At 43.5% G+C, this 24,931-nt stretch overlaps 1 protein-coding gene across 1 annotated transcript; it reads left to right on the top strand.

The window, feature by feature from the left end:
- The first annotated feature begins 16,361 nt into the window (after positions 1-16,361).
- ZP4 (zona pellucida glycoprotein 4) lies at positions 16,362-24,281 on the top strand. The gene is made up of 12 exons (XM_060090145.1): positions 16,362-16,539; positions 16,821-16,942; positions 17,022-17,124; positions 18,696-18,848; positions 19,620-19,807; positions 20,348-20,445; positions 21,747-21,877; positions 22,064-22,253; positions 22,330-22,477; positions 22,785-22,860; positions 23,846-23,962; positions 24,178-24,281. Exons 1-12 carry the CDS (start codon positions 16,362-16,364, stop codon positions 24,279-24,281), a joined length of 1,608 nt encoding a protein of 535 aa, XP_059946128.1.
- The last annotated feature ends 650 nt before the right edge of the window (positions 24,282-24,931 follow it).

The following is a 24,931-nucleotide window of genomic DNA, read 5'->3' as shown; positions in this document are numbered from 1 at the left end:
AACATTAGTGTGTACACTGAAGGAGGTTTCTGTGTTCTGACCCAAACTACCTGCTGCCCCTCTGGGCCAGTCCAGCTTCCCAAATATTTTCTATTCCCTCACTAGGCAGTACACTCTCCATTCTGGGACATTCCCTCTGCCTGGGAGTCCCTTTCATTATCTTCTCTTTTCTTTCTCTCTCTCTGTCTCTGTCTGTCTCTTACTTTCTCTCACTCCTTTGGTCTCTCTTCCTCCATTAATCAAAATCCTACCATATCTAACTTAAAAAACAACAACAATAACAACATCTAAAGAACCTTCCCTATTCCCTCCATCATAATGTATTGGTATTTTCTCTGTGCTCCAACTGAATTGAAATGGTAAATCTAATGTGTTGGGGGCTTACTATGTGACGAGCCCTAATGCTAAACACTACGATTGATCCCCTCATTTAATCCTCCCAATATTCCTCATAATGAAAGTTTTATTAATCCCAGTTCTACAGAGGAAAACAAGATGCAGAAATGCAGAAGATGCATGTCTTAAGAAATAGAGCTGGGATTCAAACCCAGGCAGACTCACTCTAGAACCAGCTGTGGGCTCTTGATCCCACTGGCAAGAATCCTACTTGTATTAAGGTTACTAGTTTCTGGCCCTGCTCTTCTCATTTGATTGTGAATCTAGTGGCTGTGGGTGGAAATTGGGGTAGAAAAGCATCATCCTATTCCTCCTTGTACCTTGCCAGCCCCTGGCGCAATGCCTGTGACATGATGGTACTCAATTCACATTTGTGGAATTAAATTATAATAATATCCCTATGGGAAATTACAACCAGCTTTAGGGTAATGCTTCATGATATTTGTCCAGAAACTTGTGGCAAAAAATACTAGACTGCAATGATTTGATACTCACACTTATTATCTGGAATGAGCTGCCATATTAATATTATCCACTCTTATTCCTTGGCACTCACATGGAAAGAGTCGCTAGCCAGTTATCAGATGAAAAGATAAAATAATTATTATAACAACTAGTATCATCATTATCACTATAAATATCAGTGTTCTGAATGTTTTAAGCATACATCATTTCATACATACAACCTATTAAGTGTGTACTGTTATCTCCATTTTAAAGATGAGAAAACTGAGATTCAGACAAGTTAAGTAATCAGTCCAAGGCCACAGAGTTGGCCAGAGGACCCAATCCCAGTTGTCCCACCACAGGACTCGGGCACATGCGCATCTCACCATATCGCCCACTAGTTCTTCCATTGGAACAGGAATTGGTGCCTGTATCAGGATGGATAGTGAGCAGTTCCCAATAAATGCCCTCTCTCTGCTCCCTGAAACGTCCTCCAGGTCTGAAAAGAAGTCCCACGACACTCCTCAACTCCAGCCGACTACTTTTTATGTAAACAGCCATTACTTATTTAACACAAAATACTGTTTTGTTTTCTTAGTGTGTGTGTGTGTATGTGTTTCCTTTTCTGTTGCTAGCCTTGACATCACAACAGAATTGCTAGCAGCATAATGATCAGATCAATTTCATTTCGAAGAACTGACTCACCATTGTTTTAGGGGGTATGGTTTAGCCTGGCATGCAGTCTCCCTGCTGTTCTCAAGTGGCTTCATGGATTCAGTGTGCATTTTAGGCTGAAGTATGTGCTCTGCAATCGAAGAAGTAGTTAATTGTGTGTTGTTGTGTTGTGCTAAGTCATCTTGTGATACTGACATAACAAAAATTAGACTTCTTGGTGGTGAAAAGCGTTTTCTGGGTCTTTTCAAAGTAGTCATTGGAAATTTCCTTTCCAACACTGAGGGAGAATTGTAAGGTGTTGACAGTAAAAACACAACACTTCACCTGGGCACCTGAAGTGCCTCATTTCTTTTTTCATTTTTTCTCTTTTTAATCCCACTTTTCTTCCTTGTTTGCCTACCAAAGACTTAGACTTATCCTATGTTAAGAAAATCATTTGCCAACATTCCCCAACAAGCTGGAAAATAAGGAACTGGGCAGTCTCTCGGTAACTCTTGCTTCCTGGGACCTTCCCACCAGACTTGAAACAACAGATTCCACGGATAGGAAGAGAAAGCATTTCTGTAAAGGAAAACATTTTATGGATGTTTGTACAAAATCATCCCAACAATGAGATTTTAGAGAGGAGATATTCAAATGTGTTAAATTTGCAATATAAATCCTCTGACCTTTCCATTAATTTGTTTAATAATTAGTCTGACATTTTTGTTATTTAATTAAATGGAAAAAAATTGTTTCTTCTAAGCCTTGCCTAATCACTTTAAAGTAATATTTATGTAAGTTTGAAAATTATATTGAAGCAATTAATATTATAACAAGGATGATTCTTAAATTAAGGCATGTTTATCTGGAGAAAAAGAGCCCATGAGAGTGGCTTGTCCATTGTTGCCAGTTTCTCTGTTTCCTTTAGGATTCTGCAAATGGGCATCATTTCTATTTTTGGCCCAATTTCCATTTCCCTGGTAACAAGGATCCTGCAAATGGAGGACTATGACTTCTGTAAGTTTCACAGATCACAAGCAGGGCTTGCTCAGGTCTCTGAGAGTGTGCTGAGAATCTGCATCACTGCTAAGGAAACAGAAGAAATAAGAAGTCACTGGCCAAGGATATTATGTTCACTGTTTATATCCCGTCCCCTTGCATTTTCAATGTTCCACTTCACTTTCTATTCCAAATACTTTACACAGTCAATTTCTGACCAAAAGCCAATGAAATTAAATAAACAGGAAAGTGTGGAATGAAACAGAAGCATGGTAAGCAGAAAAAGCTGCTACTCCATTGATTTTTAAACTGTGAACTTGGGTAAGGGTTCTCTGCCTCCAGCGCTAAGCTAAGACAGGGTAGTGAAGCAGGCGCTTGGGTCCACTTCTCTGAAGTCCATAGATGGGTGCTCAGTGCCCTCTCAATCCCTACATTCAAGGTCCAAAACCTCTTTTCTCCACACCTACCTCCACTGATGCTCAGTGGCCCTGGTGCCTTCTGACAGAACGCTGCAGAGGCTAACTGAGCAAGTGTATAGGGCCTAAGGTTTTCACAAATGTAATCATTTTGCTCTGCAAAATGAAATAACCCTGTGAGGTATTTTGTAGTAAATACTTTGTTATCATCTGTAAAATGGAGATAATTCCCTCATAGGGTTGTCAGAATAATTAAATGAGATCAATTGTAAAAATCGCTTAGCGGGCTTCCCTGGTGGCGCAGTGGTTGAGAGTCCACGTGCCGATGCAGGGGACACAGGTTCGTGCCCCGGTCCGGGAAGATCCCACAAGCTGCGGAGTGGCTGGGCCCGTGAGCCATGGCTGCTGGGCCTGCGCGTCCGAAGCCTGTGCTCCGCAACGGGAGAGGCCACAACAGTGAGAGGCCCACGTACCGCAAAAAAAAAAAAAAATCGCTTAGCACATGGTCTAAAAAATAGTACATGGTTGCAAGTGGTAGGTCATGATTACTATTCTGAGCCTTATTCTGAATGTGAGCATAATAGTATCAATATTAAGTATCAACTATGATTTGTTTGTCTCATATAATAACATGCTGGATGCCATACAAACCAAACACAGACAGGCATACCTTTCACACTCAGGTTTCTTGGAGTCAGAAACTTTCAATGCAGCTCTAAAGTTCAAAGAAAAACAAAGTAAAGCTAACTAACCACTGATGAAAGATATGAATTGAACAAAGGATTGGACAAGCTAATCAATCTGAAGAAGAATGTGACTGAGGAAGGAAGGAAGGGAGGGAGGGAGGAAGGAAGGGTGAAAGTTGCGTGTGGGCTGGTGTGAAAGATCTGTATGGAGCTGGTACCTCATCCAGCCAGTCAGGGAAGACCTCATGAAGAGAAAAGAATGAAGGGAGACCCCAAAGATGAGGAAGAGTTTTGGGCAACTTTTGACAATAGAGAAACAGAAGAAAATTTCCATTTCTCCCTGTGAAGGGACAGAGGACTGAATTTCCCAAGTTTCTCACACTAGATGTTAACTGACCGTTGGGCTAACATCACTTTCCCCTGTGTCTTCACAAGTGATCAGGATTTGATCTGTCTGTTCTTACAAGCCATCTATTGTTTATTCTAGCTTTGTAAGGACAAAATATGTGTTCATCTTTTTCTCCCTAGCCCCCAGTATAGTACCAGAATTTAGTATGTCCTCAATAAATACTTGATGAATCTTAGTGACCACATGCAGCTAAAACTCCTACATTCTAGTGGGGTCCTCCATGCTTCAGTGTTACTCATTTTCAGCATCTTTCTAACACCATCATCTTGTTTGATGTGGTCCAAACTGCAAAGAGGCATACTTGTTCCTCCTCAGTAAAAAGAGCCTCCAGTGGCATGATTAACACAAGTTCACTTACACATATGACCAACAGCCCCTAATAGAAGCCTCAAAAAAAAAAAAAAAAAAAAAGAGGGAGAGAGAGAGAGACATCAGAAGGCTGAAGGAAAAAATTGGCTCCCAGATCTCAGCAAACTAGCTGAAAAAGTATTTATAGAATTGTTTCATTGGCCAAACAGTAATTCTGTATTGACATGAGTTTGGACAAGGTTAACAAAAGAGTTTTTAAGTCACCAGTTTAACTTCAGAGCATTTGCATTAAGACAAATAAGAAATAGTACCTTTAAACTTTACATATATATATATATATATATGTATATATATACATGAATGGCAAATTGTTAAATGAGGAGGAAAAAAACATTCTGATATAATTCCTGCTTTATTTAATTCATAGTCCTAGAAAAACTAACATTTCTTTTCTATTTTTTCTTCATTGCTCTTACTGTAATTTTTATCTGTTTCTTGAGTACTTGATTACCTGTCTTCTCCAAAAGACTCTTTTCAAAATCAGGGCCCAAATCATGTATATTTTGCTCAATAATTTATCCCCAAGCAGTTTGCTTACACATCTTAGGTGTTCCTCACACATTTATTGGATGAATGTCTGAATTGGAGATGTCGGATTTGTGATTAATCAGTTAAAACCATGGGAGTGGATGAGCTCTGCTAGAATGGGAAGGGAAGTAGGTCAAAGAAAGAATCCTGGGAGAGTCCATTCATGGGGACCTGAATATACATATATACATATACACACATATATATATATTCTTTTTCAGATTGTTTTCCATTATAGGTTATTACAAGGTATTGAGTGTAGTTCCCTGTGCTATATAGTAGGTCCTTGTTGTTTACCTATTTTGCATATAGTAGTGTGTATATGTTAATCCAAAACTCCTAATTTATCTCTCCACGCCTGCACCCCCAAACTGTCCCCTTTGGTAACTATAAGTTTGTTTTCTATGTCTGTGAGTCTATTTCTGTTTTTGTAAAAAGGTTCATTTGTATAATTTTTTTAGATTCCACAAGTAAGTGATACCATATGATACTTGTCTTTCTCTCTCTGACTTACTTCAGTTAATATGATAATCTCATATATATGATTTTTTAAAAAATAGAGTTTGCTCTAATCAGAATTTTCATCATGAACAAACCAGTAGACAGCTTTTTCAATTTATACATCACAGGCCACAAGTAACATTTTTATCAGAGTGAGTCAAAATGATAATTAAATAAAATAAGCTCAAATTTCACAAAGCTTAAGTCATAGGATCTTAGTGCAGTAAAGATAACCAACAAGGATGATGTCATTTTCCAGCAGAGAAAACTGAGACCCAGAGAGGCACATGCACAAAGTTCCACTTGTTATCCCATCAGTCACACATTAGTTGACACATCTTACACGCCAGCCCTAGGGTGGGAAGTCCAAGGATGAATTGTTGTACATGGAAGACTGTACTGGAATTAGCACCCAGGGCTTCTCACTCCCAGGACAAAGTTCTTTCCTTCCCTGGAAGGAAGGCTCTTAGAATGGCCTCTGCTCTCTTTGGACATTGAAGCGGAAGGTCATGTAATGCCTGGTTGCCCACCCAATGTCCCACACCCTGAGAGCTTCACTTACCATCAAGGGGTCACTTATACACCACTAGACTAATGACCTCTGTTTGAAAATAAGGATTTGGGAAATTAATTATTTCCAAAGTCACACATACAACTTTGAATCCAATGGTTATCAAATCCCTGCATGACTTTAAATTCTGTCTTTTTCAGTTCAAGCCACTGCCAAATTATCTGTGCCTCGGGGCATGAAGATGCAATGCATAAATCAAAAACGAGTAAGTTTTTTCCTTTCCTGTGCTATTGCAGAGATGTCCATTTGCCACATCATTTAGCAGCAGAGAAGAAAGCTATAGATGGGAGAGGGGAAGCAGGGGCAATGAGCCTGCTCACTTGGGAAAAAAACTTGGAATTTCTGACTAAAGTGAATTCCTTGTGATTTTAGGGAAAGGTATTAGCATGCAGATAAAATACGAGGCCTGAGGAACCGCCTCCACCTCCTAAATGTTCTCAATTTTATTTCAATTGTATTTACTTCTAATCTCTCCCCTTGGGCTATCCAGACCACCACCACCATCACTGTCATCTTGGTGTTTCCTTTTTTAAATATATTTTTACAATTGATAGATGGTTTCCCATACTGAGACATGCTTTATCTATGTTGGCGAGCATGAATCTATGTTTTTAAACTATGCAGTGGAAAATCCACATGCACACACCACCAGAGGGGACAGTTCCAAGAAGCTATTTACTTCTATGGAAGAGTTCTTAAGCAAGGATTTAGGAGAGCTGGGTTCTGGTTGCACGTCTGACATTTGAATGCTTCAGGAACTCAAATACTCATCCCTGTACTTTCGCTCCCAGGGCCTGGCACAAGAGAGGAGTGAAAGCTACATCATCTATCAAATTTGTCCCCCAACAGAGATCCCCTTCTCCACTGGGCATGACCCTTTACTGTCTCCCACCCATATTCTGTTGATTCCTATTCTAAGTGTTTTTTTGTGTCTTTGGTCATTTGATTTTGGCTAATCCTTCATTCATCAAATCTAGACTAGCCTCCTTCCTCACCATCTGTCTTATCCCACCCTAACCATCCTCAACTGAAACTCAAATTCCACTTCTGCAGAGCTTCAGTTTCAATGTCATCAGTTCTCACCCTGCTCTGAAATCCCAGCTCTTTTACTTGTATCACATATTTTTTCACTTGGTTATATAATGTCTCATATTATTGTTTTAGATTTCTTTGTGTTATTTATTAATTGCTTCCCTGTGTTTGCCTTGACTCCCATCTGAGTGTCCAACCCGTTCTCTAAGTAATCAAAAGTCCTAGTTTCTTGTCCCAAGTCTCTACTCCCAACGACTCTGAGCAAAACCAATGATCTTCCATTTTCTTATATAAAAAGTAAAAGATCCTTAAAATTGATTTCAGCTCAAATAGTCTGCAAGTCTAAGATTTTATTTACCATTTAATATTTCAGATTTGTTCTTTCATGTTATCATTATTATTACTCCTTTCACTTCCTAGCACATTCCTAGATGCTTAATCAAGGAGGAAGTGTAAACAGAGTCAGTGAGCTCATTTCCCTGGCTACTCTGTGGAAGTGCAAGAATTCCAAGGGTTAAATTGAGGTGTCTTTGGAAGTGTTCCTCAACTCCTAAGGCCTTTCCTATTATGCTGTGAGCATCAGAAGTCTTTTTTTTCTCCTTCAAAGCATGGGAAAGGATGTGGAAACACAGTTCAGTGTTTATTGGAAGCAAAAGCCTTCCTAAAAATCCATCTTCAAAGCTTATAATTTTCAATGAATGAGAAGCAATTCCTTTACCTTCAAAGGCCAGGATTCTTCTGTCTTTTTAAATAAAGGGAAAGGCACGACCTGTCACACAAGCTGACAACGCGACCCAATTTAAGAAGAAAGAAATGAAACGATCAACAGTTTCAGTTTGCAGTTTGGAAGGAGGAGGGTGAGATCTGATAATCCTGGCCTATTCCTCATTTTCTGCTTGAGGAAAAAATAAAGGGTATTTATGAGAACTGTCCTCTGTTATTAAACTGAGATGATTGCTTCTGCCCCTCTAAAATGTTTTGTAATATTAATTTTTCACTAATGACATTTTTAATATACTGTGTGATAAATCCCTGCCAAAGTCTCACTCTCACCAGTGTCTGCATGTGGGGCTGTAATAAGCATGACCCTAGTCTCTTACCCAGATTGGAGTCATTCATTACCCAATGCCGTGGCCAGTTTGCATCTCCAGTTCATAAGCAGTCTTTCTCCAGCTGTTACCTCAATTTGTCCTTGCAACCATTTCCATCAGTTCTGGAGAATTTTATGTAGTAAAACTTTGCAAGTATCACTGGGAGTGGAGGTAAGGGAATGAGGAGGGATTTGTGTTCTCCATCAGAGGAAATCAGATGAGTCTGCAGTCAGCTTCCAGGGGTCACTCCTGGGGCAGCCCCACTTGGCCTTTTGAATCCGTGACTACCCCAGTCATAGGCACGAAGCCTCAAAGCTAGCTGTTGGCAGGGTCCTGCTGAATTTTGGGGAAACTGACACCGAATTTTATCAGCACCAAGTATATCAGATGGCTCTGAAGTTTGAGAAGAAACAAAACAAAAGCAACCTTGATTAGGTTCTTTAGTTCTGAGTCTAACCTATCACTTATCTGCCACACTAAGGAAAAAAGGAAAAGGAGGATAGTGGAAAATAAATGAGAATATTAGAGGGATTCTCTAGAACACTCAGCACCCAGTCAGAAAGGACAGCCCCTAAATCACATGCACCAATAAAACACTTCAGAGCTGCTGGTTGCTCTGAAGTGAAATGTATAGAAATATTTGAAATTAGTTTACTCATGGTTTTATACTTTCGTCCATTCATTCACTCATTAACGAGCATTCACGGCCAGACATTGGGTTAGGCCTAGGGGATACATGTATGACTAATATTGTTCAGTAAATAATAAGTATCTCATCTGTAAGTTCCATGAGACCAAGTCTCTCTCTTTTTTTTTTTTTTTACTGATAGATCTCTGAGACTGGCATAGTATGTGACAGAAAGTATGTCCCCTGAGAGAGAGATTGGGATGCAAAGAGAAAGAGAACCAGAAAATGAGAGCAGGAGAAAGGTGAGTTTCATCCCCAGGATCTAGGAAAATATCTGGTCCAGAGTAGAGGCTCAGTGAAGTTGGCTATTATTTATAAATATAGTGGAATTAACATGATTTATTCCCGAAGCATTGACTACACTGTATGACTCGAGTTATTCGTGTTCAGGCTGGATAAAAAGATCTTAACACAAACATTCTATGCTTCTATTGATATTTGCTTAGAGGCAGTAGGCAACTACTCTGCTTCATGATATGTTTTTGTATATGCACGAATATGCTTTGGCAAAATCATTTAACTAGACCTCTTCTAGGGAAGGTTATAAAGATAAAGAAACTCTAACTGAATACAGAGGGGAACTGCTAGTCCTGTGTGAAATGCAGGGTAGAAAGATGCATGGGGGAAGATGGGACCTTCAATGGGATTATGAAATTTTGTCTAAGCTGAATTCCCAGAACACGATCCGTCCATTGCATAAATATTTATTGAGGCTTTGCTGCATTGACGGCATTAAGCTAGAAGGGACGGACCCTGCACTCAAAGATCCTGTGGCTGAAAAGGACCCAGACAGAGGATGAGATGCACTGGGAAGGGCTGTGAGAGCAGAAGGCACTAAAGTGCTCAGGGCACAGGCCCCAACCCGGCCAGGTGGCCAGTGGCCAGAGGAGGATTTCCAGAGGAGGTGATCCCTCAGCCAGATTTTTTAAAGAGTAAGATGCAATGAAATAAGTAAAAGTAAGCCAAGCCGGAAACAAGCAGACAAAGCAGGAGATGGTTGTCGACTGGCGGGGGAAGAAAAGCACAGACGAAAAGTTAAGAATTATGTTTTATTCAGCAGCCTTGCTTAGGATTTAAACCTGGGAGGCAGTCTGTCCTAGTTCTGAAGGACTGCTCGGAAGAGGTAAGGGAGGAACCAGGATGCATGGGAGCTTTTGCAAACAAACAAACCAAAACGCAGGTAGAATATCGAAAGATTACTGTTAATTACAGAAAACCAGACATCTCAAGTTAAAGAATTAAGTGCTTTTCTGTGTATGCGGAAGATGCAAGTCTGGGCTCACTGAAATCATTCCTTCCATGTGCACCTTAACTATCTGGGGCCTGTTTTCTCCACCCTGAATCCCCTCAGGGTTCACAGTCAGGGGCAACTGCAGTGGCTGAAGGCTTGATGGCCACAACATCCTTTGCTGACTGATATGGCAGGATCCACAGGGCATCCCAGAATAGAAAAGAGCACAGACCACAGCCCGGGGAGGTGGGCGGGTAGAGTCAGAGCAGGTTTGGGAAACTTCAGAGGAGCTTTATATGACCAGCCACTGGGAAGAAGGGGGCCACTGGAACACATGGGCACAGACAAGATAAGGGGGGGCCTTGGGGGGGGCCATGCTAAGGAGACTGGGTCTTCTCCTGGAGATAACAGGAAGTTTCCCTCACATGCTGAGTTAGCACAAAAACACAGGCTGGTGGCAAATAGGAAGCAGGTCTTGCAGAACTGGCTCCTTCTAAAATATGGATGCAGACCACTTATAAGATCAAAGTTCATTCATCTCAAAAATATGGTTTGAGCACTTGGGTAAGTAATATGGAGAATACAAAGATGAGTAAGACACATGCTTCAAGGACATTCAATCCAGAAAGGGAAAGTAGAGTCCTGAATTGCTGTTGTCACAAGAGGAATACAAATAAAGAGTGTTGGTTTTCCAAACTAAGAAGGAATTCCCTCTGGCTGGACGATCAGGAAATGCTTCATGGAGAAGAGGACTTGGAGGTTCTACCTTAAGGTGGTGGTTCTCAAGGCTGAGTGTGTGTCAGAATCACCCGGAAGGTTTAACCATGATGGGTCCCCCACCCAGAGTTTCTGATTCACTAGATCAGGAGTGAGGCCGCCAAACTGACAGATAGCTCTCGTAAGTCCCCAGGTGATGCTGATGCTGCTGGTCCAGGGACAAGGCTTTGGAGACTCTTTGCCCTACGTGACAGTTACGGACTGCTCAAATAGAGATGAGGCTGTGGGCATCACATGAAGAGGAAACCGTGTATGTAAAGGTACATGGCTAGAAAAGCAAGGTTATGTCCTGATTACAGTCAAGTTGGGGTAGATAGAATATAAGACCTCTGAGTATATAAGGTACAATCAGGCACAACAAACTTGGTAAGTTAATTACCCAATCAACTCCAGTCAGCTGAGAGCAGTTGTGCTAGAATAGTTATCAAGCATAAGGCAATGTCCAAGTCTATCCTTCAACTGTCCTAGATCACCTGGTTTGCCCTGCTCTGAACTGAAACAGCCATTAGTACCAGTCAACTCAGCCATTGTATGCATTACCAATCCTTTTCATCTAAACAAAAAGGAATTTAAAAATCCCTTTAGTTTAGCCAAAGCAAGATTGGAATGTTTAAAAGGACTTTTAACAAGGAAAGAAAAATTATAAAAGTAAAGAAACAGAGGCATTCGCATATATTGAGTTCTCATGTCATTTAAAAAAAGAAAAAAAGGGCTTCCCTGGTGGCGCGTTGGTTGAGAGTCCGCCTGCCGATGCAGGGGACACGGGTTCATGCCCCGGTCCAGGAGGATCCCACATGCCGCGGAGCGGCTGGGTCCGTGAGCCATGGCCGCTGAGCCTGCGCGCCCGGAGCCTGTGCTCCACAACGGGAGAGGCCACAACAGTGAGAGGCCTGCATACCGCCAAAAAAGAAGGGAAAAAAAAGCCCCAAAGATTAATTTGGCTGATGCAGTTTTATATGGTTTGCAAGGTGTTTTGAGTTGAATTGTGCCTAAAGATACATTGAAGTCCTAGCCCAGTGAATGTGACTGGTTCGCCTCTTGGTGGGTGTTGAACCAAGAGACATAGCCAAGCCAGAGATTGGGAGAAGGAAGGATTTATTATTACTTGCAGCAAGGAAGAGAGCACCAGGCATCTTTCCCAAAGCAGTGTCTCACTGAACAGCCAAATTGGGGAAGTTTTAAGCTAAGGGCGCATGCATATTCATGAAGGGGATTGAGCAGAGGAGAACTCAGCATAAAATTGAGGCAGAGGTTGACAGTCCAAACTTCAGTTGATTGAAGTCAGGAGGGTCGACATCACCATTCCGTCCTCCACCTGGTTAGGGGCCTTAGTTCCTGCAGAACTCAAAGACAAGTGTCAGATTGTTAGGTATATCCCTTGAGGAGGAACTAGGCCTCTGCTCTAATCATTGCACTCTGGTTTGACTGCCTTTTCTCTGTTGCTGCATTCCTTTGTTCCTTAAGATCATTGATTACTGAGACCTGTTCAAGGGCAGGCACTGTGGCCAGGCTTAGAACACAAAATGGCTTCTCATTTCAAGAAAGCCGTTCCTGGTTCTCTTTCTCTGGGAACCCCCTAACCTATCTGCTATCACACAAGAATGTGACCTTATTTGGAAATGGGGTGTTTATGGAGGTAATCAAGTTAAAATGGGGCAATTAGTGTGGACTCCTATCCAATACTGGTGTCCCTTTGAGCTTAATTCAAGGTGGGGGCATGCATTTCAGTAGGCACTGTACAGGCCAGAAATCTCACACCAACTGTACCTGTAAATCCCCACCCCAAAGTCCTTAATTTTAGTTATTTTTCTTTCTTTAGCAGTTTACTACCTCTTTCTTAATCACCTAACTACTTACTTAACTACTCTTCTTCTACTTCAAGAGAGAGGTAGCCAGTACATTGCCATTCCTCTCAAAGTCCAAAAGCCTATTCAGCTGGGGCGCCTCCTGCCTGAGGAAGAAGGAAGGATAATTTCCCCTACTGGCGGTGGTCGTGGTGACAGGAAGGGGTGGAGCAGGAGAGGCAAGACAAAATGAGAGCAAGTCGGGGCTGGGCAGCCAGGGCAGAGGGTTGCCTGGCCCAGGCGGGAAGGAGGAAGTCGAAAGAAGACCTGGTGCTGGGACTCATCACCTTACATCTGACTCAGGCTCGCACTTTGTTCTTGCTCACTGAGAAGGAAAACCGTGTAAGTACTTGCAGTACATTGTCGGACGTCTTCCTTCAGAAGAGAAGTGTCCTGTTTCCACCACTTGCCGAGAACAGCTGGGTGCCCCCTAATTACTGATTAGCACACACAGTGGTCTAATGGGTCCTCCATATTTGAGGGGTAATTTTGATTATTGCTTTTTCACACTGATGAAAGTTTCCTGGGGCTTTGTTTATGTGATACCCCACCTTGCAGTCAGGAGGGCATACTCCAGTCACAGCAAGGGAACTGCTGTCCATACCAGGTCTCAAGGAACATGTGTCCAATGGCCAGAAAGCAGTAACAACCTTGGTATCTATCAGAATGCAGCCAGTCTCTAAAGAAATCACCATGTGTGCCCATTTCCAATAAAGGGAGCGTTAGTAAACCTGGCATAGCTATACCCTTGTTCTTTAGTTTAAATCGAAACACTCAAATGTAACTCAAAGAAGGTATGCCCAGAGTGAGCAAGGTTTTCAGAAATCAGACTTTGCCTTTCCCCAGTAGCACAGGCCCTCCCATGTCTCGGGGACCCTTGGGGGCCAGTCCAGTGAATAAGGAATGAGCAGTGTGTGAGTCAGGGTTCTCCAGAGAAACAGAGCAAGTAGGGGATAGATATGTATAGGTATATATTTATTATAAGGAATTTGCTCACATGTTTATGGAGGCTGAGAAGTCCCACGATCTGCTGTCTGCAAGCTGGGGACCCTGGAAAGCCAGGGGTATAATACAGTCCTTTGGTAGGTGACACAAAGTGGATCCTTAAATATGCCTATAAAACGTGAGTCAAATGAACACTGCAGTGATGACAGGGCTTTTGATAAGTCTCTACAATTTATGTGATTTGTATTCTACCTGTAATTCCACTAAAATTATTATTTTTTACTTTTTTATTTTTTCTTTAATATTTATTTAGTTTTGGCTGTGTCGGATCTTAGTTGCGGCACCTGGGATCTTTCATTGTGGCACACAGGCTCTTCGTTGTGGTGCATGGGCTTCTCTCTAGTTGTTTCATGCACGCTCCAGAGCACGTGAGCTCTGTAGTTGTGGCACGAGGGCTCAGTAGTTGTGGCACACGGGCTTAGTTGTCCTGTGGCATGTGGCATCTTAGTCTCCCGACAAGGAATCGAACCGGCTTCCCCTGCATTGTAAGACCGATTCTTAACCACTGGACCACCAGGGAAGTCCCCCACTAGAATTGTTTTTAAACGAGCAGATGATTTTAATATAAGAGAATACTAAGGGCAGCGTTTGCCCTTCCAGATTCAAAGGGCAGAGAGTTACTTTTGAGATCATCAGGGCTCCTTGAGGTGGACCACACACCATCAGTGCATTTTCTCGCCCGAAACTGAGTTGTGTCGTTGAATAAAGATGTCCTCAGAGGATTTAGTGCAGAAGTGAGTGTGAACTCACCTCATCTCAGCCCTGCTGGTGTATCTTGGGATTCACCCTTGACCCTCTACATCAGCGTGACTGGTGTGCGCCTGGGTGGACTTCCAGATATCACAACATAGTTCAGACTTTTATGTTTGTTTCTCAGCTGTATAAACACATACCCTCACAAGGGAACGCAACCCTAGAAGTACAGGCTGCTCTTCAGACTCACCACTGAGCAAAGGAGTCCATTGCTTGGCACTTGCTTTCTTTTCACCTCCCATCTCACCTTTATTTCCCAAGCACATAGACTTGTCTTGTTAATGTTAGTGACAATTTAACAAGTCACGATTATGCAGCAAGGTTTGTAATAAGCACTATCCATACATAATTTAATCGAACAAAAACCTGTTCGTTATAATAATACCTCCCCTGTGAGGTAGGTGTTATTACCCCCATTTTACAGATGTAAAAATTGTAACTCATTGACAGAGGTCACTGAGCTAGTAAATAGTGACTCAGAATTTATACCCAGATTCACCCATTGCCAAAATCCATATAACCGTATTCTATACTGCCTCCAAGTTTTAGCAAAATAGGTAAACTTTCCTTGATTTTTCACTACTTTAGGGAGCAACATTCATAAGTCCAATGGGGAGACTGGCCGTTCAGCTCCTGAGATGTCACACACAAGTCCAACCCTCATCCTTTTTTTTTTTTAATTGAGTGAAAGATTCTTGAAATTCTATAGTGCTTTACAGTTTTCAAAAGTTTCACACAGATGATTTCATATAATCTCATAATAACTTTTTTCCCCCTACCCCTATCTTGCCCCTCCCTCCTTCCCCCTCCCCACTGGTAACCACTCGTTTGTTCTCTATATCTGTGAGTCTGTTTCTTTTTGTTTTTTTCACTAGTTTGTTATATTTCTCTTCATTCTTATACTTATTCACATGTATAATGACTTGAAGACAAAACACCTAAATATTATGAGTTTGAGCTCATCACAAAGGAAATGAATCTGTACCAGTGAGGTTGGGAAACCATATTTTCAAGGGGGTTAGCCTTAGGACATGGCCACTAATGAAAGCACATTCATTGATTCATTCTTTCCCCAGTAAACACTGAGTACACACTGTCTAAGGCTTTCAGGATGCAATGAAAACACATCGGTCCCTGCCCTCAAGTGCTTCTAGTAGGGACACTGAGTAAATAAGAGGCCATTAAAATCCAATGTGGTAAGTCCTGTGAGCAAGTAAATGGGATGTGATGGGCTAGTGGCCAAACCCAAACCAGACAGAGGTGTTGGAAAGCCACATCCCATCCCTGAGGGCAGAGTCCAGCATTTCCTCAGTGCTGTTTGTCACCACCATGGTTAAATGAGTTGTGCAGTTTCCCCGGGGAAGACACATGCTTATTTGTTCGCTTTTATTAGTTGAAGAGAATTATAGATATCTGGTTACACGTTCTCAGTGCTCTGACAAAGATTCTTAGTCAACTTGGGAAAATTGTTCCTATCATAAATATTAGGCTAAATACAATCAAAAGAACACAGCTGCCAGGAGATATTCCCAATTTACAGATGAGAATACTGAGATTCTGAGAGGTAGTAACTTACCCAGTTCATACAGCTCATAGGTGGCAGAGCTAGGATGTACACCCAAATATGCAAGCTTCTAAAGGAAGGTCAATAAGCTAGTACATTAAGTGCTACACTGAGCAACTGGGAGAAAGCCTCTCTCAGCTAAAAGGTACCACATTGTTCCTGGGCTCTGAAGACCACCTGATTTCGATGTTTAAAGCACTGCAGCTGCAGACTGTGGCCTAAAGTGAATGAAGCTGGAGGAATCACCCTTTCCAAAGGAGTCGCACCTGCATACTACATAGATGTGCACCTGAAACCAGCTTTCCCTCTGTATATAAAGGGCATGGGGAGCGCGGGCTCTTGGGAGAGGAAGTGCAGGACAGGAAGCACGGTCAGTCAGGCTCCCGGCGACGCTGCTATGTGGCTGCTGCAATCCCTCTGGCTCTGGTTTCCACTGTCTGTTGCTCTGAGTGACCAGCATGAGCCCGAGGCACCAGATTATCCCGGTGGACTCCGCTGTGGGCTAAGGAGCTTTCAGTTCACCATAAACCTTCTCAGCCAGGAGACAGCAACCCCTCCTGCACTAGTAGCTTGGGGTAGGTTTGAAGGCTGAGCCAGGCAATGGCGTGTCTCCTCTACTGCCTAGAACTGCCCTCTGCTTCCTGTCCTAATGCTTCCCCCCTTTGCTAAACTCTGCCGCTTCTCTCTATAGAACAAATCTTTTAAAATGTAGCTTTGCTTCTGAATCTGATTCCCCTTTTGTTCCTCTTTTCTTGGCAGCTGTCCCTGGGGTCTAAGGCAAAGCTGCTAGTCCTTTCCCAGCACTGGTGACGGTGGTGACCGACCATCTGTGCTTTCCCCCCTTCCCCACCCCCAGATAATCGCGGGCTGCCGCACAGGCTGCAGAATGACTCTGAGTGTGGCACCTGGGTCAACGAGGGCCCTGGCAGCTCCCTGGTGGTGGACGTGTCCTACAGTGGCTGCTATGTCACTGAGTGGGTGAGTACGACCCAGTCCTCAGGAACGCTGAGACATCTGTGCCACCATCCAGGCTGATTCCCGGGGCCTGTCTCTCCAGGACTCCCACTACATCATGCCGGTTGGAGTTGAAGGAGCAGATGCAGGTGGACGCAGGACAGTTACAGAGACAAAGCTGTTCAGGTGTCCTATGGATCTCCCAGGTAAGGGCTGGAAACTTCCAGGTTCTGGGTGGTATGGAGCTGCCTGGAAGATGCCCTCAGGCATCTTCTACCTGCTGTGTGCAGTGACCCCAGGCACCCGTGGAGGACTGTCTTCTAACTCTCCCCTCCACAGGAGACCTTAGGATAACCACCACCTGAGCCATGACTTGGGGCCCAGGCACTGTGGGTGGTGCTGCACGTGTCACCTATAATCCCAGCCCAGCGCTGTGAGCCCTATTGCTGCCCCCCTGCAGGGAGCTTACCAAGTGCCCCTCACTGATAGGTGGCAGAGCTGGGAATGAACCAAGAGTTATCCCAGGACCAAAGCTACCCCCGCCTTGAAGGGTAGGGAAGGAAGCTGGAGTTATCAAGGAGACTCAGCAAATGCCTTCAAGAAGCAGACTGCGCTGAGAATAGGGCTCAGCCCCTTCAGCTAGGGGCGCTACTCAATTACTTAACTGGGTAATTAATAGGAAGTATGACACCAACTCAACTCCAGCAAATCTTGCCTTGCCACCTGAGAGCCCTACCTCAGTCGTAAGAGTCGAACTTGTAATTCTTCACACCTGCCTTGTTAGGCTATAGCCGCTGTGGTAATACTGATAAAATACAGGATCATAGGCCCCACTCCCCACCTACTGAATCAGAACTGCATTTCAAAATGGTGGTAATTTATAGAGTACACTAAAATTGAGAAGTGCCTTTTAAAGAACAGAATTAAGGGGCTTCCCTGGTGGCGCAGTGGTTGAGAGTTCACCTGCCGATGCAGGGGACATGGGTTCGTGCCCCAGTCCGGGAACATCCCACATGCTGCGGAGCGGCTGGGCTCGTGAGCCGTGGCCGCTGAGCCTGCGCGTCCGGAGCCTGTGCTCCGCAACGGGAGAGGCCACAACAGTGAGAGGCCCGCGTACCAAAAAAAACCCCAAAAAACGGAATTAAGAATTCTTTATTTTTAACGTCTTTATTGGAGTATAATTGCTTTACAATGATGTGTTAGTTTCTGCTGTATAACAAAGTGAATCAGCTATATGTATACATATATCCCCATATCTCCTCCCTCTTGCATCTCCCTCCCACCCTCCCTATCCCACCCCTCTAGGTGGTCACAAAGCACCCAAGCTGATCTCCCTGTGCGATGTGGCTGCTTCCCACTAGCTATCTGTTTTACATTTGGTAGTATATATATGTCAGTGCTACTCTCTCACTTCATCCCAGCTTACCCTTCCCCCTCCCCGTGTCCTCATAGCCCGTTCCCTATGTCTGAGTCTTTATTCCTGTCCTGCCCCTAGGTTCATCAGAACCATAAGAATTCTTTACTTGAATAAAAAAGTTGAGTCTCACTGCTTCTTCCAATCTTATTGGTATTTCTTCTTCCAAAGAAGACTCCTTTCAGGGGACTCCTATAAGGTGATCTAATAGTTAACTTTCCGACTCAGATACCTGTTATGTACATATCTCTTTCAATCACGTAGATATCTATGGGAATTGAATGTTAATGCTTTGTAATGAAATGGTCTCTTCTTAAAGACCAAACTTTGTTACTTAGTGTTGCTCTTCTCTGCAAAATCTAGCCCTAGACATCCCAAATGCTGGCCTTTGCGACTCTATCCCAGTGTGGGACAGACTGCCATGTGCTCCTTCACCCATCACTCAAAGAGACTGCAAGCAGCTAGGCTGCTGCTACGATTCTGAAGAGGCCAATTCCTGTTACTACGGAAACACAGGTGAGTCACTGTGTCTTTGAAATCAACTGAAGAAAAGTGCCTGCAATTACCACTAACTAAACCCAGAGGAGGGTTTTCTCCCCCACCTCCATCCAGAAGGCAAATAGTAAAGATGACTAGAGGTTAATGTATAAGCAACACCTCCTAGAACACTTGACCGTAAGTGACAGAGCTTTCTACAGCCTTCCATTGTCTATTCTCCTAGAATCCAATGTAAAGCAAGTAACTCTCAATGAACTCAAGAAGCTAAGTCTGTGTGCAAGATGCTAATTGACAGAAACTTAACCAATTCCCAAGAAATAGCCACTTGTGGCTGATTGTCTAGAGAGCTTTATTTCAAAAGATGATTATTTGTCCCAAACCATGCTCCAGCTTTTTCCCATTAAAAAAAAAAGACCCTCATTAAACACCTAGATGCCACACTCAATTCTATGCTCTGAATTCTAGCTGATTAGTAAAACAAAGCAGGTATGACTATCCCCATTCTACAGATAAAGTTGATGCAAGGAGGTTAAATACTCTGCTTGAGGCCACACAGTAAGTGGTGGAGGCAAGGTTCAAACCCAAGTGGCTATTCAGAGCCTTGATGAAGCTCTGGATGGCTGAACCTGCATCAAGGTCACTAGCTGGGAATGCAGCTTTTCTAGGAGGGGGGTGGGGAGAGGAGGGGGGGAATTTAAAAGAACTAAACTAAATAATTAGACTCTTGTCTGGCTGGCTCAGTAACAAGCAAGATGACCTGCCTTCAGCACAGTTGCTCTGGTGTTTCAGTGACCGCACGCTGTACCCAGGATGGCCACTTCTCCATCGCTGTGTCTCAGAATGTGACCTCGCCCCCACTGCTGCTGAATTCTGTGCACTTGGCCTTCAGGAATGACAGTGAATGTACACCTGTCATGGCAACACACACCTTTGTCCTGTTCCGGTTTCCGTTTACTGCCTGTGGTACTACAAATTGGGTGAGAAGAGCTGACCTTGGGCTCTGTTCCTGACTTGAAGTTGGGTAGGAATGCCCTAGTGATGGGGGGAGAACTGGAATAGCTTAGCCGTGGCTACTGCTTGGTGCATAGGATGGTCTCTAGGACAGAGAGGGCTTCATCACTGAGGAAGCTGAAACCTCCCCAGGGCACTCGGCTAAGTCATCCCACCTGCACTCCAGCAAGGGGCTAGCACCCCTTACCACACTGTAGGAGGACAAATAGCAGGTTCTTCCCACTGCCTTGACCTGGGAAACGAGCAGGGAGGTCAGCTGAGATCAGTAGTATTTCTGGCTGCCTCATCTGATTACTCATAAGCCTCTTCCTGTCCCTTTATCCTGAAAGTAAGGTGAAGTGATAACTTGCTAGCTAGTCAATGCCACCTGCTCTTGCCTCCACTCATGTTGTGAAAAATGCAACCTATCATAGGGCAGCCTTGCTGAGCACTGAACCAAAGCACATTATGAGTGAAGCAGCATCTGGCTTGCAGGAGTGACAAGACTTCTTTACCTGCCCTTGTAGATCACTGGAAACCAGGCAGTATATGAAAACGAGCTGGTTGCAACTCGGGATGTGAGAACTTGGAGCCGTGGTTCTATCACCCGAGACAGTATCTTCAGGTAAGGGTCTTAGTTAACCTGACCTTGCTTGACCAGAATGCCTGACTTCCCTTTTCGCATAAAGCAGGAGTTTTAGAGTAAACATGAATCCAGAAATGACCATCTCCTCATGACAGGAGAATCTCAACTGCCTTGGTTGTCCAATCTCACTGACCATTATTTGATCCAGTAGCCCTGCATTACTGCCACCAACTTGATCTAAGCCTCAAACTTACCTGACTTCTAATTCATTTCACCTGGGTCTTTGGTTTCTCACTCTGGTCTCTTCCTTCTACCTCCACTGGTTAAGCTGTAGCAAAATGAATCCCTTTAAAACCTTAGCTAGCATACTTAACGCTTTCTCTTTGTCTTCCTAGAGCTTAAGCTTAACATCATGAGCATAACTTGCAGGGCCCTGCATGAAACTGCTACTACTTCTCCAGCCTAATCTTTCTCGATCCTTCCCTCACTATTCCCTAACCCAAGATTGTGCATCTAGAGTATTCAGTGGCCCTCAAACTTCTTGCCTCCATACTTTTCTCTCGTCTATCACTGTTATTTTTATCAAATCCCCTGCAACATCTTCCCTGATTACCCCCTCCTCAGAAGGTATGTTTTTCTCATAGCACCATATTTATTTCTTAATTGAAGTATAGTGAATTTACAATGTTTTAATTTCTGCTGTACAGCAAAGTGATTCGGTTATATATATTTTTCATATTTTCCATTATGGTTTGTTACAGGATATTGAATATAGTTCCCTGTGCTGTACAGTAGGACCTTATTTATCCAGTCTCTATGTAATAGTTAGCATCTGCTAATCCCAAACTCCCAATCCATCCCTCCCCCATGCCCTCTCCCCCTTGGCAACCACAAGTCTGTTCTGTCTGTGAGTCTGTTTCTGGTTCATAGATAAGTTCATTTGTGTCCTATTTTAGATTCCACATGTAAGTGATATCATATGATATTTGTCTTTGTGTCTGATTTCACTTAGTTTGACCATCTGTGGGTCCATCCATGTTGCTGCAAATGGCATCATTTCATTCTTTTTTATGGCTGAGTAGTGTTCCATTGTATCTACCACATCTTTATCCATTCATCTGTTGACCATATCTATTTCTTGTATGGTTTTTATATCAAACTCTCAAACACTGATCTTGTTTACATATCAGTCTCCCCAATGATAGGTCTCACAAGGCCAGAATCACACAACACGTTTATAAACTTGTTCCAACACCTGGCACTTAATGGTTCCTCAAACCTTAAAGAGGTGACGTGGTCCACCCACCCAAGATAGTAGCTAAAATCTTATTTTTCTGTAGGCTTCGAATCAGTTGTAGCTACTCTGCAAGCGGCAATGCTCTTCCAGTTAATGTCCAGGTTTTTACTGTCCCGCCACCCCTTCCTGAGACCCAGCCTGGACATCTCACTCTGGAACTTCAGATTGCCAAAGGTAAGAAGACCCTCTTTTGTGGAGTATCTGGCCCTCTAGTCCAAGTCTTGTCCCTTCTCTGGGCGTCAAGACCCTACCTTGGTAACAAGATACTTGCCAGAGGTGTTTATGTGGGTGATGGTCTATCTCAAGCCACCTAGAGGTTCCAAGCTCTTTACTGCTTCAACTTGTTTTGGCCTCTTGCAGACAAACACTATAACTCCTACTACACTGCTAGTGACTACCCAGTGGTGAAGTTGCTTCGGGATCCCATCTACGTGGAAGTCTCCATCCAACACAGAACAGACCCCAGTCTAGAGCTGCGCCTACACCAGTGTTGGGCCACACCCAGCACAAATGCCCTGCTCTGGCCCCAGTGGCCCATGCTGGTAAATGGGTAAGTGGCTTTTTCCTGCACCTGTGTTAAACACCCTCCACGAAGCCCATCTTGACTGCTGGATATCCTTGCTTAGATGCCCCTACACTGGAGACAACTATCAGACCAAACTGATCCCTGTCCAGAGAGCCTTGGACCTGCCATTTCCTTCTCACTACCAGCGCTTCAGCATTTCCACCTTCAGTTTCGTGGACTCAGTGACAAAGCAGGCACTCAAGGGACCGGTATGATGCCACCTTCTGTGTTCTTCCTCAGGGCTCTAAACCCCCCAGCTCAAGTGTTTTCACACTGTACCACTCTTCAGCCGAAGTGGCCCTTAAACATTGGTTGTTGGTACTGCTTTGGAGCAATCAAGGGATGGCAGTGGCATGTGTGACATGTCAGCTAGAATCGAGTATTTTAGTGCTTCTGTGATGTCAGCTTGGTTTTTCAGGATTTTCTGAAACTTCTTGATTTCTTCCTGGGGGAGATAAAGCAGGTTTGAAGACTTATGATGTGTTATACCATGATCCCAATTCTGTTGGCTCCCAGGTGTATCTGCACTGCAGTGCATCGGTCTGCCAGCCTGCTGGGACACCATCCTGCGTGACAACCTGTCCTGCCAGACGTAAGTTTCCAAGCTGTCTACACCAGAGGACAGATTTCAGTGTATTTGGCGTCCCAGAGCAAACCTTCTTTAACCTGTGGCAAATGAGTCAAACGGAAGATTCATCTTATTAACGAGGCTTCCTTAAGTACTTTCACGATGCAGTAGAACAGAAATACAACTAGTTTCCTAGAATTCCAGGCCTTCTAAATATAAGCTATAAATCCTGAAAACTCTCAGCTTTAGCTTTTCTCCATATAAATTTTGACTTAGCCAGGAGGCAAATGGGTTCACAGCCTATAATCTAATAAAACATTTCTGGTCTATCCAGATATAAATGTAGACCTCTATACTTGCTTGAAGGCAGGTCTGGCAACAAGGCCTGAAGGCTTACAGGTGGAATAGGATTGCAGACTTAGTTATGTGCTCTAATGATCAGGCCCAAGGCTCATACAGTTGTATACTCCACCTGATCCCACAAATCTTACCTGGCTCCTGAATTAATTGAGATTCATGACCCCTGAAGCTTTAAGTCCCTTATGGCAAAAAAACACCTCATAGTATTTTTCATAACTATCATCTAATAGATTAAATATTCAACATCCAACTGCAATGATGCATACACTTGTATACATATATGTCTATAAAAACTAAAACTTTGAAAGTTCAAAGATCTACAACTGGCAGTAGAAATAGGATTCAAACAGAGCTCTTCTATTAGTGTCTTACCAGGTACCTTTATATCATAGGGTCTCAGTACTAAGGTACAAATGTTCAAGCATCTCTATGTAAGAAGAATGACAGTTTGGGGAGAGTCCAAAGTCATCATTTCTCTCAAAGTGTTAATACAAATGACCAAGTCTGAGACTTTGTATTGAACACATTGAGGTTTTTCTTGAGGCCCATGGAGCAGAGCTATCCATACCAAGGGACCTGGCACTATTTTAGACTCCTTAACCACTCACACCACATGTACTAACAAATCCCTAACTCATCTCTCCAACAGGAAGAAGAAGCTCTGACATCCATTATCAGAACAGCACTGCTAGCATTTCTAGCCAGGGTCCCATGATTTTACTCCAAGCCACTCAGGACTCTTCAGAAAAGCTCCATAAATACTCAAGTGAGTGGAAGGAGACCTCCAGGAGGTTCCATATCTGAACCATTGGTCATACCAAAGCTACTTGCTCACCCCGGCTTCCCTTACTGATTTGGTCAATGTGAACCTCAAAAGGAATTGTATAGCTTTTTTTCCTGTAGCTCAAGACTGGCAGTCTTTATTAGGATGTAGAATCACTTGCTTTTCAGTATGCATTAATCTACCTTTCCATCCTACAGGGTCTCCTATAGACTCCCAAGCTCTGTGGGTAGCTGGCCTTTCTGGAACCTTAATCATTGGAGCCTTGTTCTTGTCCTACCTGGCCATCAGGAAACGGAGATGAGCTACTCAGACCAAATGTGTTAATAAAACCAGATTGCACTGCTAGCCTGTGCTCAGCTTCTCATTTGAAAGGTAAAAAGTAATTTCTTTACACTAGTTCATCTACTGTTAGCATCACCTCTTTCCAGCTTGGGTTAATTTTTTCTTCTGCAGCCCTCCTATCTTCTGAAGAGAACATTTCAGTAGAATTTCATAGTTGGTTGACAACTCAAGCAGAATCTACAAGAACTTAGTATCTCAGGCTTAGCAGATCTTTTACAAGTTTATGAGGGTGTAGAACAAAACTCTTCCACAAAGTCGATCAAACTTAGGTAGAACTAGTCTAGAGCTAGTCACGAAACTTCTAGCTCAGGGGCCCCCAACCCCTGGGCCATGGACCCGTACCGGTCCTCAGCCTGTTAGGAACCGGGCCTCACAGCAGGAGATGAGCAGTGGGCAAGCCAGCGAAGCTTCATCTGCCACTCCATCACTCCCCATCGCTGGCGTTACTGTCTGAACCACCCCTTCCACCACCCCCGTCCGTGGAAAAATTATCTTCCACGAAACCGGTCCCTGGTGCCAAAAAAGGTTGGGGACTGCTGTTCTAGACCATTGGTTCTCCAACTTTCGTGTGCATCAGGATCAAAGGAGGGCTGATGGAAACAGTTACTG

Source organism: Mesoplodon densirostris, chromosome 1 (assembly GCF_025265405.1).
Source record: "Mesoplodon densirostris isolate mMesDen1 chromosome 1, mMesDen1 primary haplotype, whole genome shotgun sequence".
NCBI lineage: Eukaryota > Metazoa > Chordata > Mammalia > Artiodactyla > Ziphiidae > Mesoplodon > Mesoplodon densirostris.
Note: the sequence above shows the minus strand (reverse complement) of the source record. Positions and strands in the feature narration are given on the sequence as shown.